Source organism: Rhincodon typus, chromosome 9 (assembly GCF_021869965.1).
Source record: "Rhincodon typus isolate 14 chromosome 9, sRhiTyp1.1, whole genome shotgun sequence".
NCBI classification, from domain to species: Eukaryota; Metazoa; Chordata; class Chondrichthyes; order Orectolobiformes; family Rhincodontidae; genus Rhincodon; species Rhincodon typus.
The window spans coordinates 79557449-79572784 of record NC_063340.1 but is presented as its reverse complement, the minus strand read 5'-3'; the positions used below and the strand labels follow the sequence as shown (position 1 = coordinate 79572784).

Genomic DNA, 15336 nt, shown 5'->3' with positions numbered 1-15336 from the left:
CATCCAGTTGTGCAGCAGCTATGTAATAATTATAAACACATCTGCTTTTTTAAGAAGAATGGAACTGGATGCATAGAACATGTCCACTAGTTATTTTTGAAGAATATGCTAGTTAACCTGAAGGTGTAACAAAGAGTGGCTTTGTTGAGGGTTGGCTGCTTACAGCACTGTTACTGAACAGGCATCAGCAGAAGAATTTAGGAACAGCTTATAATGCTATCGGAGATGTACTTACTAAGCTCCCATTATCATTTGAAGAGATCATTTAAATCCATTTCTTCCAATAGTTGGAGCATTCTTTTATTTAACTTGAGTCTCAGCCATGGATTTGTTGATAGCACTCCTAACCTTGAGTCATGGAGTTTCAGGTACCTCCCACTCTAGGGTTTCAGTTCAAAAACCAATGCTGACATTCCAGTATGGTATCAGGGGAGTACTATATTTTATTATTAGAGATGCTGTCCTTTTGACTCATCTGGTCTGCTTGAATGGGCTTTAAAAAATGTTGAAGAAGAATAGGGGAAATAGTCCTGATGTACTAGACAATATTTATGCCTCAACCAACATCAGATGCACTGATCATTATCACATTGTGGTAATTTGCTATGTGCATATTGGTGGTTATATTTTCTAAATGCAAGTCTTTATTTTATGGAAGACCATTGTGCAATTGACAACAGTTAACTGAGTCACAGTGGCTCAATGATATTATGCATAATTTGAAAATGAAATGCTAATTTTGCATTGATATTCAGCAACTTCAAGAGCAACTATAAAATGACTGATGAAAGGCTTATCTGGCAATGGACCCAGTTCAAAACTATTCATAAATTTGATCAATATATTGGAGAATGTTACAGTGTTTGGTTTGGACAGTAAGGGTATTTCATGTAGTTCAGGGGTTAAGGATGCAGTAGGATATTTACGTTCTATGTTCATGCTATTACTTAGTAGAGCATATTCAATGCTAACATTTGGTATAAAAGTTTGAAAATGGATTACTTTCCCCAACATTGAAGTGCTTTATATTGACAATCCTAAGGATTCAAAAAAATATTGCATGTGCAGAGTTTCTGAAATAAATTCAAAATTTAATATCCCTAACAGAAAATATACAATTCAAAATACAGTTGACCATTTACTTATAAATAAAGTGTAAACATTTAGATTAAAATTGTGTAGGAAACCACTAATAACTGTCCCAACAATATTGCTTATCCATAGTCTCAGAAGAACTCTATTATTGCTTCAGTATAATGTTTCCCCTTTCTTATTACAAGCATAATGATAGCACAAGTGAGACTGAGATAGTGTGGACATTTCACTCCTATTCCAATCTCACTTTAGATTCTCAAAACTAATTTGATAACAAGACACAGAAACAGCAAAGTTTTGGCAACAGATAGGCAAGGAAATTTGCTAATGAGTTACATTCCTAGAGTCATGACTGTACCTGTGATCTTTTAACAATTGTAAAACAACAATTATAAGTTGACATTACCCATAATATATATGACTATACATAGAAATCAGACATACATTGGCTAAGTCTTCAAAGGTAGACAAACAGAAGGCTGGAAGAACACAGCAAGCCAGGCAGCATCTAGAGGAAAGAAGAAACCAACATTTTGGGTATTACCCTTCTTCAGGGCTGGATATGAGGGCAGGGGGAGCCGCAGATAAAGACAGAGTGGGGTCAGCAGAATGGTGGTGATAGGTGGACACCAATAGGAGGTACGACTTGGTTGGTCAATCGGAGGGATGAATCCGTTTGGTAGTTGGAAGGGACGGTCAGTAGGTGGAATGGAAGGAAAGAGGTGGCGCTGGAAAGGTTATTTGAAATTAGAGAGCTTAATGTTGAGTCCTCCCGGTTACAGGGTGCTCAGGCGGAAGATAAGATGTTGTTCAAATTTGCGTTCTGAATTGCTGCGACACTGGATGAGGCCGAGGACAGACATGTTGAAGCATCCACTTTAAGTCATAGCTATTGCTATAGAATCATTAAATTCATTGTAGTATGAACCGTTCCTTCATATTCATGAATAAATAAATCAACCGCAATGGGAAAAAAACTAAAGAGGAATCTGTGCAGCAATATACAGTACTATTAATATAAACAGAAAATACAAGAGAAACTCAGTCTACCTGTATCTGTGGAAACTGAAACAGTTATCGTTTCAAGTCCTGTTACTTTTTTCAGAACACAGCACTATTAGTTTAGTTTTAACTGTACTTGTATGTAATGGTTATCTTACCCTCATCAAAATAGTACACCAATGACTACTGTACACTTCAAATATACTCACGCAACATAAGTGAAAGATGCTATATAAGTGCACGTCTTTTTTATTTGACGATACAACACCTTTAAAAATAATAACTTTTTTTAAGTTACACTGAATTTTAAGTTCTAAAATTTAACTGTTTAGATTAGAATCCGCATTGAAGACTTCTCTGAAGCCAGTCATTAAAGGTGGACCTTTGAGAGCATATTACTAAATGTAATTGTAAAGTACAGTAGCGCAGACATTGTGATGATAATACTACTACTATTATTATTATTTCTTTCAACCAACTAAATATTTCACTCAGGAGGACAAACAGTTCTCATGTACTGATACCTCCAAAGATCCCATTGTACTTCCACCGAGAAAAGAAAGGCAACCTGGGGGATAGGGGTGGGCGAAAGAGGAGATGGGAGGCAGGGGGCGATGCAAAGAGGAGGTTGGACGAAGGGCGGGACAAACTGAAGGCGGAGCCACGGCGGGGAGAATGAATTGGAGGAAAGGGGCGTGGTGTAAACGAACAAAATTGGGGTCGGCTTATGAGTGGTAGGGGGAGTTGCATTGTAGATCTCGCGAGATTTCTTCTCGAGGACGTTGGGCGCGTGGAAAGGGGAGGGGGGGTTGCGGCGAAAAAAAACTCCAGTAACGGACAGAGCACGAGACGCGTCGCTGGTGACGTCAGGAGTTTTCCCCTCAAAGTCAACAAGAACAAGAAGGAACCGGAGTTTGAATTCTGTGGCAATTAAATATCTATCTACCTATTTATTTCTACATATTTTAAAAAATAACAATAATTTCTCAATCATCAAAACACCGCCTGGGTGGGAGGGGAAACGAAGTCGAGCCGCGTTGCCCCCACCCCCACCCCACTCCCGCACTCCCCACCACCTCACCTCACCCATACACCCGAAGGACAGCCGTTGAGTGTGGGTCGGTCCGGCAGGAGGAGGGTGAAGCCGGCCGGCTCGCCACTGAGTGTGAAAGGTAAGGGGGTGGGGTGCAATGGAGATGGCTGGACTATACTGGACAGGGTAGATTTCGGGGAAGGGGGGAGTCGGCCACCTCAATTCACCCGCCGGTACATATTTTTATTACTTTTTTTTCCCATGGCTGTACGTTCTGAGCTTTGGGTCGGGTAGCGCGTGCTTTGCGGTTGGGGGTGTGGGGGTGTGCATGGATGCAAGAATGTGGGAGACTTTTTGCGTTTTGGTGAGATGAGGGAATGATGATGATGCTGATGATGGAGGAGGAGGAGGAGGAGGGGTTACTGACTCTGGCCTAGTTATACCATCCTCCTCCATCACTGTAACTACTACCAACTAACCCCAATAACAACTTTACACCACAATTGCGCCGGCGGGGGACCAGCAATAACTTATTATTTGCGGATATTTCTTTGTAATCTTGTACGACTGTTATTTTTCTCCCCCTGACTGAATTTAATTTATCTGAAAGGCGAAGGTGGGGGGGGGTTGCCGGTGGGTGTACAGGCCTGCGTACTATTTATTTTAACAAAATGTTTTTCTTTGCATTTTATGAATTTGTTTTTTGCGCAGCCGGTCAGGAATAAATATAGTGGCGACTATTTATAATGTAGTCAGACTATGTCTTACACTTTTACCGAACGCTTTTTATGTTTTGTAGTAACATATTCAAACACCAGACTCAATCGGCGAATGATTTTTTTACTTGATTTCTTGGGGGGGTGGAAATAACGTGTTAGATTTTTACAGGTATTTATTCCTGAGCATTTTTGTTTTAATTTTGCTTTATTTTTAAGGTTTACGTTTTAAACTTGTGAAAGTATATGGCCTTGGGTAGAGGGCGTAGACAGACTGCGTCTACATAACGTCTGTTGTCAAACATTTGTCATACTTTTTAAATATAAATCAATATTCATGGCTTAAATATGACGATTAAACACTCAAGTTTTCATTTTTTATAAATCTATCTTGACGAATTTAGAACAGTGATGCGAATGGATTTATGAATAAGACTCCATAAATCATATTTGATCAGTAAAGTCAAGCCTTGACACCAAAGAAACTGAAGATTGCCGAAAATAAAATCAGGGACCGATTATTTATAGTATTCTCAATAATGCATAGAAATGATTTCATTAGACCTATTTGAATATTGTTTTTAACTGTTTTAAGTCAACTTTTCTTTATTAGGTCAAATTGAGGAGCCAGGTCAATTTGCCTGTTTGTGAAAATGGTTTTCCTTTAGTTTTAAATTTTCTTTGAAAAGTATGTCATTAAAGTGTCACAAGACTGAGACTGAAATAATGTGATCATTCTTAATGCGTCATTTTCAAGTTGTGATATTGTTTTTCCCTGGCAACAGTGGCTATCGGAGTGGAAGTTGCCTTGAGGAGAGCGGTGGGAAGGGCAGAGCCAGTCCCGAAAGACGACTAACTGGGCTCGGGGGGGACTGCTAATATGAGTGATATAACTATTGTGAAGGAAGGATGGGTGCAGAAAAGAGGTAAGATTACTTATGGTACATGTCCTCACAAATTGTCAGCATGTTAAAGACTGGAACCGGGTTTTGAGGATGGATGAATGAAACTGGGTGGGGAAGAGAATGTATCAGAGTAGAATTTTGTGCGTAAAGAAACAGTATAAAGCAGCATGTTTTTAAAGTTGACGTATTCGGTAAAATACTTAATTTGTCATGTAAACATGTTTCTTTTTAAATTCAGAATGTTTAATATGTCAGTTCTACATAATTTTCGAGTAGATCTTTAAAACTTGCTTTGAGTCACGCCTTCTTCTGTTGCGCATTTGTTACATAGTACTCAAAATAGGAAACAGATCTGTTTGTGTGTTAGTTTTGGCTTTGATCCATTTTTTTTCCTGTTCAATTGTTTTAAAGGTACTGTTTTGCGGTTGATCCTTAATGGCTTATGTTTATTCGCTTGTGCGATCTTAAAAATAGAATAAGTGATTAGGGACTTTGGAAATGACAAAATAATTTCCTGTTTACAGAAGTGACTTTCCTCCCTGTGGAGAGGTTGTGCATTTGTCTAATACTGGTGTTTAACTGTAACGTCTAGTCCTGCTGTTTAAAGGAGAAATAGCTATTGTTTTTAAATATTAGGCATGGGATTGGATGGAAGAAGTACAGGCCAATTACAAGGCAACAGATTTGTTGCTTGAAACAGTTTGCTTGAAACCTTGCTATCAAAGCTTTTACAGACTGACTTTTGGAACTATTGATAGTCAGTCATTCTCTTTAAAGACTTGCAAAACTAGACTGCACTTTTGGAAAATGCTTGTAGTTTTGTTACATTGTTTCAAAACCCTGTTACTATCTGATTAGTTGTAATCTGGCTGGTTTGTTGAGGAGGGAAAATGATCTAGTCTGCTATGTGAGCAGAAATGTGACACCTCTGTCTTAAAACCCAGGGGCACTTGTTTTGAAGTTAGTTTCAAACCAAATTATGATAATCTGTTTTAATAATTAACAATTTCCTGTTAGACATTAGTCATGCCTGTGCTTAATAGTTAGTGCTGACATTCAATCTGTGACATTAAGATCTTGCAAATTATGAACAACTGCTGAAATAATATTGAATATGTAAACAGAACTTTGATTTGAAAAAATCAATTCCCTGGAACAATTTTCATGTTGTGTTGATACTTCTGTAAATAACTGTAGGATAACCTCCAGGCTTTAGCACTCATTTTTGGTTTACTTCAATCATTTGGTACTTGTTGCTGCTGATTTTATTGTAGAAATTAAAAGTAAACGCTAATTTTTTTGAATGGAAAATTAGATTAGGGCAAGATTAACAGATTTAGCACCTGAAGGTATGAGTCTAATATATGCTGTTCGTGAGACAGGGTTTTTTCTCTTGAACTTTTTTTAGATTTCCTTGCAGGTCACTTCTTGGCATTCAGAGGCTACTCTTTTTGTTTGCAAGGGCTTTCTTTTTTCATTTTCATTGACTCCTTTATTAGGCAATGCAGTCACATTAACTTCTCTGTGAGATACAGTATTTTGTGGATCTTTACAGAAACGCCAAAGGCTGTGTGCATGTTTTTTATTAAATATTTGACTTGGAATCTATAAATGTCTGTTAATTTGTTCAAAAATTTTCTGTATTCAGGTGTAGGATAAGCCACAGATCTGCAGCCTGCATTTAGAAAAAAAGATTGCAGGTAGCTAGAACCTGCTAGCATTCTTTTGGTTTTGTTCTACCAATTTCAAATTTCTTTCTCCGTATACTTTTTAAAGTCATCACTGACAAACGTGTTGCGATACTCACTTCCAAGGATTTGACTGGCAACAAGGGGAATATACATGTTAATTTTCACACCAACCTCACCATCAGATAATGAATAGTTTAATTTGCATACTTCACATTAAGTTTTGTTTCCCAAAAATAATGCACCACCTCTTGATGATTTGGTGCTTTAATGAGGCATAGATTGAAAGCCTTTAGCACAGAAGCTTCCAAGTTACGTTTAAAGACACATTCCACTTTATAGAGGTGGTGAATTCATTAGCTGTACCTTTTTTTATAGTGGACATTGAAATCTTTATGCAAATATAGAAACAGACAATTGTGATGACTGTCTGAAATAATAGAATGTTGAAAGATAGGTGTCAGTTCAGCCAATCGTGCATGAACTGACTCTTTAACAATTTTCAAATTACTTCCCACTGTAACCTACATTTGGACAGCCTTGCAATTCTTCTCCTCTTTGAACGTTTATCCAATTTTTCATGCCTTGCTGCAAACTAAACTAATGGTTTATTATAATAATCTCTTGTCAGTGAGCTGGAGGCTGAATTAAATTTTGCAATCACTTTAAATTAAATACAAAAAAAGCACAATAATTTGGGCAAAAATTCACTGGCAGCATTGTTGCTGATTGCACAACAGTAGATTCTCCAGACAGCCATAATTTGAAATTACTTGTAGCTTGGATGACTGACAGCTGCCCTCCATTTGATGCAGACTCAGGTATTGGTGTCTTTAAAGAATTTGAGAACTAGACAAAGTTCACTGGGGTTCTCCTTCACCTCAGCTTGTCTGCACCACCTGATGCTATTTCCCTCACCCACCAGTATCCTTGATCCTAACCTGTAATCTTTAAACTTTAGCCAGGTGATCAGAGAAGTTGGGACTGAGCATGAGAGAGACAGTCATGTATTGAGGAGCAGTTCCTTTCAGATTCCATCTATGTTGAGTGCGTGGCAAGATTTCTCTCATTTAATGTCCTTGTCATTGTTTTATCACAGCTTTTTTGTGGTTTTGGAGGGTGGATTTACTTGCCACCATTTCTTTTATTCATTCATGTGATGTGGGCATTGCTGGCTAGGCCAGCATTTCTCATTTCTAATTGCCTGGGAGAGTGATGGTTACCTGCCTTTTTGAACCGCTGCAACCTTTTGTTGTGGGGTCATCTACACTTATGTTTGGAAAGGAGCTTTGAGACTTTAACTTAGCAACATTGAATGAACAGCAGCATAGTTCCAATTCGGGACGATGTGGTTCGTAGGAGAATTTGCAGCTAGTAATGTTCCCATGCATCAGCTGTCCTTCTACTTTGAGGTGGTAGAGGCTGTAGGTTTGGAAGGAGGCTCTGAGGGATGCTTGCTGAGTTACTGTAGTCTGTCTTGTGAATGGTATATATTGCTGCCACTGCATCAGTTGTGAAAGGAATGAATGTTTAAGGTGTTAGATGCCAATCAAGTAGAATGCTTTGTTTTGGATAGTGTCAAGTGTTTTGAGTAGAGATGCACCCATCTGAGTGGAGCTGCACAGAATTCTAAAACACTCATGAGATGTGCATTGTAAATGGCAGACAGATACTGGGAAAATAAATGAGTTACTTACTGTAGAATTCCTACCCTCTGATCTAAACCTGTAGCCACAGATTTAACTGGCTAGTTCATTTCAGTTTCTGGTCAGTAGTAAGCCCCAGAATGTTAATATGGGATTACATGATTATAATGCCATTGAATGTCAAGGGGCGATGTTAAATTCTCTCTTGTTGGAGATGATCATTTACCAGCATTTAATGTGATTCGAATGTTACTTGATCCAAACTAGGGTGACAAGCCTGTCCAGGTCTGACTATTGATGGACACATTTTGCTTCAGTATCTCAGCCATAAATGGTGCTGAGCATTGTTGTGGGACTTGCAATCAGGGGAAAGTCGTTGAAGTACTGAAGATGGTTGGGCCTAAGGAACTCCTGTGGTACTGTCTTTGGATTGAGATGATTGACTGCTGACAACTGCAACCACCACCCTTTGTTTTGGTTAACACTCCTAACAGGCAGAGCTTTCCTTCCATAGACTTCAGTTTTGCTAGGGCTCCTTGGTACCGTACTTGGACAAATGCTGCCTTGATGTTAAGGGCGGGTGCTCTCGCCTCACCTCTGGAGTTCAGCTGTCTTGTCCGTTTTTTTTGGATCAAGGCTGTAAAGGGGTCAGGAACTGAGTGGCCTTGTTAGAACCCAAACTTTGTCAGTAGCAGTTTGTTCTTTTGCACTTTCTGCTTGATAACACTGTCGACAATCAATTCCATCACTTTGATTGTACTTTTGAACATTGCTGAGGTATTACAGTTGCTTTTTAGTTTACACTCTTTAATTTAGTTGTCTACCTACTTAAGTATTACACCCTGCTTCTGTAAAGACACTATTCCATTCTCCCATTCCTCTGTCTCTGTATCTGTTTTGATGATGCCAATTTCGACAAGGGGGGCGTCTGAAATGTCCACTTTCTTTCTCATCTGAGGATTTGCCAGCACAGTAGTTGACAGGGCCCTCAGCCCAGTCTGACCTATCTCCTGCAATTCAGCCCTCGCCTCCATTTCTCCCCTCCTGCAACAGTGTTAGGATCCTCCCTATCCTCACCTACCATCTCACCAGCATTCACATCCAGAGAATCATTAGCTGCCATTTTTGCTGCCACCAGACACATTCCCCTCCCCTTCCCTGTCAGCCTTCTGCAAGGACCGTTCCCTCTGGAACACACTGATCCTCTCCTCCACACCCAACACCACCTCCCACAGCCTCATGGCACCTTCTCCTGCAACTACAGAAGGTGTAACACCTGCCTGTTCACTTCCTGTCCCCTCGGTATCCAAGGGCCCAAACGTACCTTCCAGGAGAAGCAGTGCTTTACCCGCACTTCTCTCAATCTAGTCTACTGCATTCACGGTTCACAATGTGGCCCCCTGTACGTTGGGGAAACCAAGACTGGGTGACAGCTTCGCAGAACACCTACATTCTATCTGCACAAAAGACCCTGAGCTTCCAGTTGCCTGCCACTTCAACACACCACCATGTTCTCTGGCTACCATCTCTGTCTCCGACTTGCTGCAGAGCTTCAGCGCAAGCTTGAAGAACAACATCTTGTTTTCTGTTTGGGAACTGTATAGCCTTCTGGACTCCATATAGAGTTTAGCAATTTTAGGGTTTGAGGTACCTTCTCCCATGCCCTTACCCCAACCCCCCACACCAGGCCTTATCACATGGTCTGCTATGACACACCACCCATCATTAGCCACTAATTGCTATTCATTCTCCCAGGCTGATCATTATCCATTCCTTTATCTGTCTAATTGTTCTGTCTTTGGGCTCTATTATTTACTCCTTATTCCTGCCTCTCTGCCTCTCCCCCTGCCCCCTGCCTTCCCAACCACCCTATCTTCTGGATAAAAAACAGCTTTTTCCTAGCTACCATCAGTTCTGAGGAACAGTCACTGAACCGGAAACGTTAACTTTGATTTCTCTTCACAGATGCTGCCACACCTGAGTCTTTCCAGCAATTTTTTTGTTTTGAGTATTAGTTATATTTGGAGTTTCTCATTCTTAGCTGGTATTTGGTTATGAGCTTTATTTCGTGCACTGGCGCATGATTTAATGGACTAACTTTTGACAAATGGCCACTCAGCCCATTGTGTATATGCCAGTGCAGTGAAAAAGTAGCAAATTCATCTCCGTTCTACTTTGTTCTGTAACCCTACTTTGTTTTCCCTTTTCAAGCATATGTTCATTTCCTTTGATAGCTACTGAATCTTCATTTGTCTTCCTTTCAGGCAGCATATTTAGATTGTAAGACTTTCGGCACAAATGAACAGCATTTTTCCTGTGGGTCTGGTCCATTAGCCAGTGGAAGCAGTTTCTCTTTACTGACTGTCCATACCTTTGAATTTGAAACATATTTTCATTCGGTCTCCCCGTAATAATTTCTAGTCTAGGGAGAACGTTCCAGTTTTTGTTTAGTCTCAATACTTAACCAGACACACAGAACTTTGTTTTAATTCTAGTAAATCTTGTAAAAACCTTTGACGTTTTGTTTTCTATAAGTGAGGAAACACAGGTTTTCAAGAAGCAGTTTCCTTTTTTTTGCATTTGGGTTTACTTAATCTGTTTATCTTTAAATTGGGGGGAAAACAGTTGGAACACTTCACCATATCTCCATTGTCTATGTGCCTTTTGTAGGTAAAGTGAAGTGTTTAAAAAAGATCTGAGCTAGTAATTATTAAATTATTACATACAGACAAGACGGCACTACAATGATGCTTTCTGATAAAATCAATTTTATGCTGGTGTAGTACTTTCTCTTAATTGTTAAGTCAATAGTAACTTAGTCCTTATTCCAATAGATTACGATTCCATGTATGCAATAAGAAACATGGCAATTACATGGTCTCCTCTGAATATTGTTGGGTATACTGGCATTTTGATATTTGATGAAAAAGAATTACACCTCTCCACCATCACTATCACCACCACCACCACCACCACCAAAAGGGAGTCTGAATCCTCAAAATAAATATTCATACAGAATAAAAGCTGTTTACAGAAATGTCTCATTTCATGCTAATATTCTACTCTTGTGACTTATAATTAGATTCTTTCACTAGATACCAGGAATTGAGGAAAGACTTTTTTATTCATGAAAACACTCAGTCTTATCTTCCTTTCAGCAATCTTCTGATTTCTTCTAGACTGATGCTGGAAGTGATTACTTGATTTGCAGCTAACTCTTCTGTCTGTTTTAGGACTTGCATCATAAACCAATTAAAGTATTTGGTTCACCTCTTGATTTCATCCTCCCTCACTAAGGTTAAGCCATCTGCATCATTGTATGTACATTTTTTTCCACATCTTTTGCTAATCTATCTCTAACAGCTGTTTTAGAGTCATACAGCACAGAAACAGACCCTTCAGTCCAACCAGTCCATGCTGAACATAATTCCAAACTAAACTAGTTCCATCTACCTGTTCCTGGTCAATATCCTTCCAAACCTTTCCTATTTATGTATCTATCCAAATGTCTCTTAAACGTTGTAGTTGTACCCGCATCCACCGCTTCCTCTGGAAGTTCATTTGACATATGAGCCACCCTCTTTTTTTTTTAAAAAAAAAGCACTCGCCTTGTGTGTCTTTTAAATTTCTCCTCAAATGTGCCTAATAGTCTTGAAAAGACAACTACCATTATTTCTATCTGTACCCCTCATTTATTTTATAATCTTCTAACAGGTCGCCTGTCATCTTCCTACGCTCTTGTGAAAAAGGTCCCTGCCTTTCTTTATAACTCAAACTTTCCATACATGGCGACATCCTGGTAAATCTGTTTGAACCCTCTCCAGTTTGATAATACCCTTCCTATGACTGGGCAACCACAACTGGTCACAGTATTCCAAAATAGGCCTCACCCATGTCCAGTACAGCCTCAACATGACTTCCCAACTCCTATACTCAAAGGACTGAGCAGTGAAGGCAAGCGTGCTAAGTGACTTTTAACCATCCTGTTTGTGATGCAAACTCTAAAGAATTATGCACCTGCACCCCTAGGTCTTTCTGTTCCACAACACAACCCAAGGCCCTGCCATTAATTGTATGAGATTTACCGTTGTTTGTTGCACAAAAGTGCAATACCTTGCATTTACCCAGATTGAACTCCCAACTGCCGTTTTTCGGCCAAATCATCTATTTGATTAAAATCTCTTTGGAATCTTAGAAAACCTTCTTCACTGCCTACTGTGCCACCAACGTTCGTGTCGTCTGCAAACTTTCTAACAATGCCTTCTATACTCTCATCCAAATCATTTATATAAATGGCAGACGAAAGAGGACCCAGAACTGTGATCCCTGTGGAACACCGCTGGTCAGAGGCCTCCAGTCTGAAAAGCAGCCCTCCACTATTACTTTCCGTCTTCTGTCTGTTCTGAAAATATCTTTTTGTCCTTTGACATATTATTATGTCCTTTCATATCCTTCCATGGCCTGGGATCATTTTTAAGCAATTGCTTTCTTTGCATTGTTTTTTGCTGTTTTGTACTGCTCTTTAACTTTGAGCCTTGACCATTTGTTTTGACTTTTACAGTACCTTTTCTTTAACTGCACTTTTCTGGATTTTTATTCCATCTCCAACTTTCTTTCCCATTGTTTCTCCTCTGCCACAGAACTTCTTCAGTCTTTTACAGCATATGCTGTGACTTCTATTTCTCTTAACTGTTATCCCCATCTGCAGTCTGAATTCCTCCTTCATTTGCACGTCTTTGAGGTTTCAACATCTGATGCTCTGATTAGTTATTGACTCTTGTTTTACTTCCTTGTAATCTTCAACTTTGAGCATTCTGTGGCTGCTCAGTGCCTCGCTCAAACTGCAATTTTTGCTACTTTTGAATGTTCTCATCTAACCCCGAGGTAGCCCAACAGCAGTTTTGTATGACCCATTTTGTAGGTTTATAAAATATGTCATGCTGATATAGAACATAGACTGTTGCCTTTTGAATTTGACCAATTTAATACTTGGAAATTTAATTGACTTTTAAAAGGGGCCAAAAACCTGATTTTTAAATTGGCCTCAAGGATCACCTGATCCACACCGGCTGCCCAACTTCATGACGCCAACCTGGGTTAGATAAGGGACAGCATAGACTGAAATTAACACTTTGTCCGTAGGCAGTCTCTTGCTTTTCTGGTAATGAAGTTTTTAAAATCTCAAAACATTGCAATTGGTTTATTATTGCAGTAAAAATTGGTTAAGTGTATTTATACCATCAGGTCAGTTACTTCACAATCTCCACCTAATTAGGCTGTTAACATTTAGAATGACCAATGAATTTGGTCCTTTTTTATCTGTCCTCAGATGATAACCCCTTCCCACTCCTCACAGGGTTTGGGTGTGGATTCTGTGTGCCAGTTTCAGGGAATGCTGTGCCATGGGTGCTGTTTCCATTTGTATAAACCATCACTTGGATTCAGTGCATGGCTTTATAGCAGGACTCCTTCCTGTTACTAATCCTCATTTATCTGGGCTTGGAACTGGCATGTGCCTGCATCATTGGCTGGTTGGGCTTCAGACTTTTTGTGATTTGTTATGGGTGTTCTGACCAAGCAAATGAGTTGTGAAGTAACATAGTCAGTGATGTTTGCGGATGAAAGTGAAAGGTTATCAAAGGAGGTGGGAATGTAGATCTGAAGTTGTAATCAGATCAGCCATGCTCTGTTGAATGGAGCATGCTCAAGGGGCTGAACGGCTGTTTTTCTTTTTGTATGTTCTTGTGACATGAGTTAAGTGATGGGAGGATGAGAACATGACTACGTATCTGGCAAAAAGCACTGTAAGACCAGATATCTAATATTGACTATCGTTAAAGCCTAGAGAAGAGAATCTGAGTGAAGCTATAAAGACTGTCAAGACCAGAAAGTGAGTAGCTTCAAGTAACTGGGGTCCTTCAGAATTGATCAAAAATTGAAAATATGGCATTGTAAATTAAATAACTAGTTCTGGTTGGAGTAATTGGACAAATTATAATTACAAATTAGTGCAAATTGAGGGACAATAAAACAAGGCAGAAGGTTTAGAAAGTAGGTCCTCGAATAATAATATCTGGACTACTACTGGTGCCATGTGCTAGTGAGAGTAGGGAGAAAAGGATAGAGCAGATGAATGCGTGGCTGAGCTGGTGCAGGGGGCAAGGATTCACATTTTTGGACCATTGGGTTCTCTTCAGGAGTAGAAATGATGCGAATAAGAGGGATTAACATCATTATGGTGAGATTTACCAATGTTACTTAGGAGCCTTTAAACTAGTAAGGCTGGGGGTGGAGAATGAAAGTGATAGTTAGAAAAGGCTGAGGCTGGCACACCAGATAAAGGGAGCAAGTCAAATGGTCAACACAGACAAGAGCTTGGCAGAAAATTAGTTAAGACTGATAAATTAAACTGCATTTCAATGCAAGAGGCCAGACAAGTAGTGCAGATGAACTTTGGGCATGGTTGGGAACATGGGACTGGGATATCAGCTATTACAGAAATGTGGCTGAGGGATGGACAAGACTGGCAGCTTAATGTTGCAGGGTATAGCTGCTATAGGAGGGATAGAAAGGTAGGCAAGAGAGGAGGGGAAATGGAGTTTTTAGCTAGGGAGAACATTACAGCTGTACTTGGGCAGAATATTCCTGGGAGATCGTTCAGTGAAGTTCTATGGGTGGAACTGAGAAATGAGAAAGGGATGATCACGTTGTTGTGATTGCATTATAGCAACCCACCACCCCAGAAAAAAATAGTCAGCAGGAAACTGAGATGCAAGTAAGGAGATCTCCTATATCTTTAAGAATAATAGGGCTGTAATGTTAGGTGGTATTAACTTTCCAGACAGTCTGGAACTGTCATAGTGTTAAGGGCTTGGATGGGGAGGAATTTGTCAAGTGTATACAAATAAAAAGTTTCTTATTCAACGTGTGGGTGCACCTACTAAAGAAGGAGCAATACTTGACCTTCTGTTGGGACATAAGGTGGGTAAGTGACTGCGGTGTCAGTGGGGGAGCACTTTGGACCAAATTATCATAACTATTTTAAAACTATTAGAATTATGCAAAAGCATAGAACTGATCAAAATGTTCAAGTTCTAAATTGGAGTAAGGCCAATTGTGCCAATAAGAGGCAAGAACTTTCAAAAGTTGAGTAGATGAGGCTATTCGCAAGTAAAGGGATGGGGTTGGGAAGCGGGAGGCCTTTAAAAATGAGATACCGAGACTTCAGAGACAGTATGTTCCAGTTAGTGT

The 15336-nt window shown here is 39.6% G+C and overlaps 1 protein-coding gene across 4 annotated transcripts in view; it reads left to right on the top strand.

Annotated features, from left to right (window-relative positions):
• Window positions 1-2842: 2842 nt before the first annotated feature.
• akt3a (v-akt murine thymoma viral oncogene homolog 3a) overlaps window positions 2843-15336 on the top strand; it is a 460369-nt gene continuing 447875 nt past the window's right edge. The window contains exons 1-3 of one of the 4 annotated variants that reach the window (XM_048601228.1): window positions 3653-3691; window positions 3930-4018; window positions 4632-4772. In XM_048601228.1, coding sequence (XP_048457185.1) covers window positions 4727-4772 — 46 coding nt within the window. In that variant the 5' untranslated portion in view covers window positions 3653-3691; window positions 3930-4018; window positions 4632-4726. Of the gene's footprint in view, window positions 3270-3316; window positions 3364-3577; window positions 3692-3929; window positions 4019-4631; window positions 4773-15336 lie in introns of those variants that run through there. The other 3 variants (XM_048601225.1, XM_048601227.1, XM_048601226.1) reach the window with 3 other exon arrangements.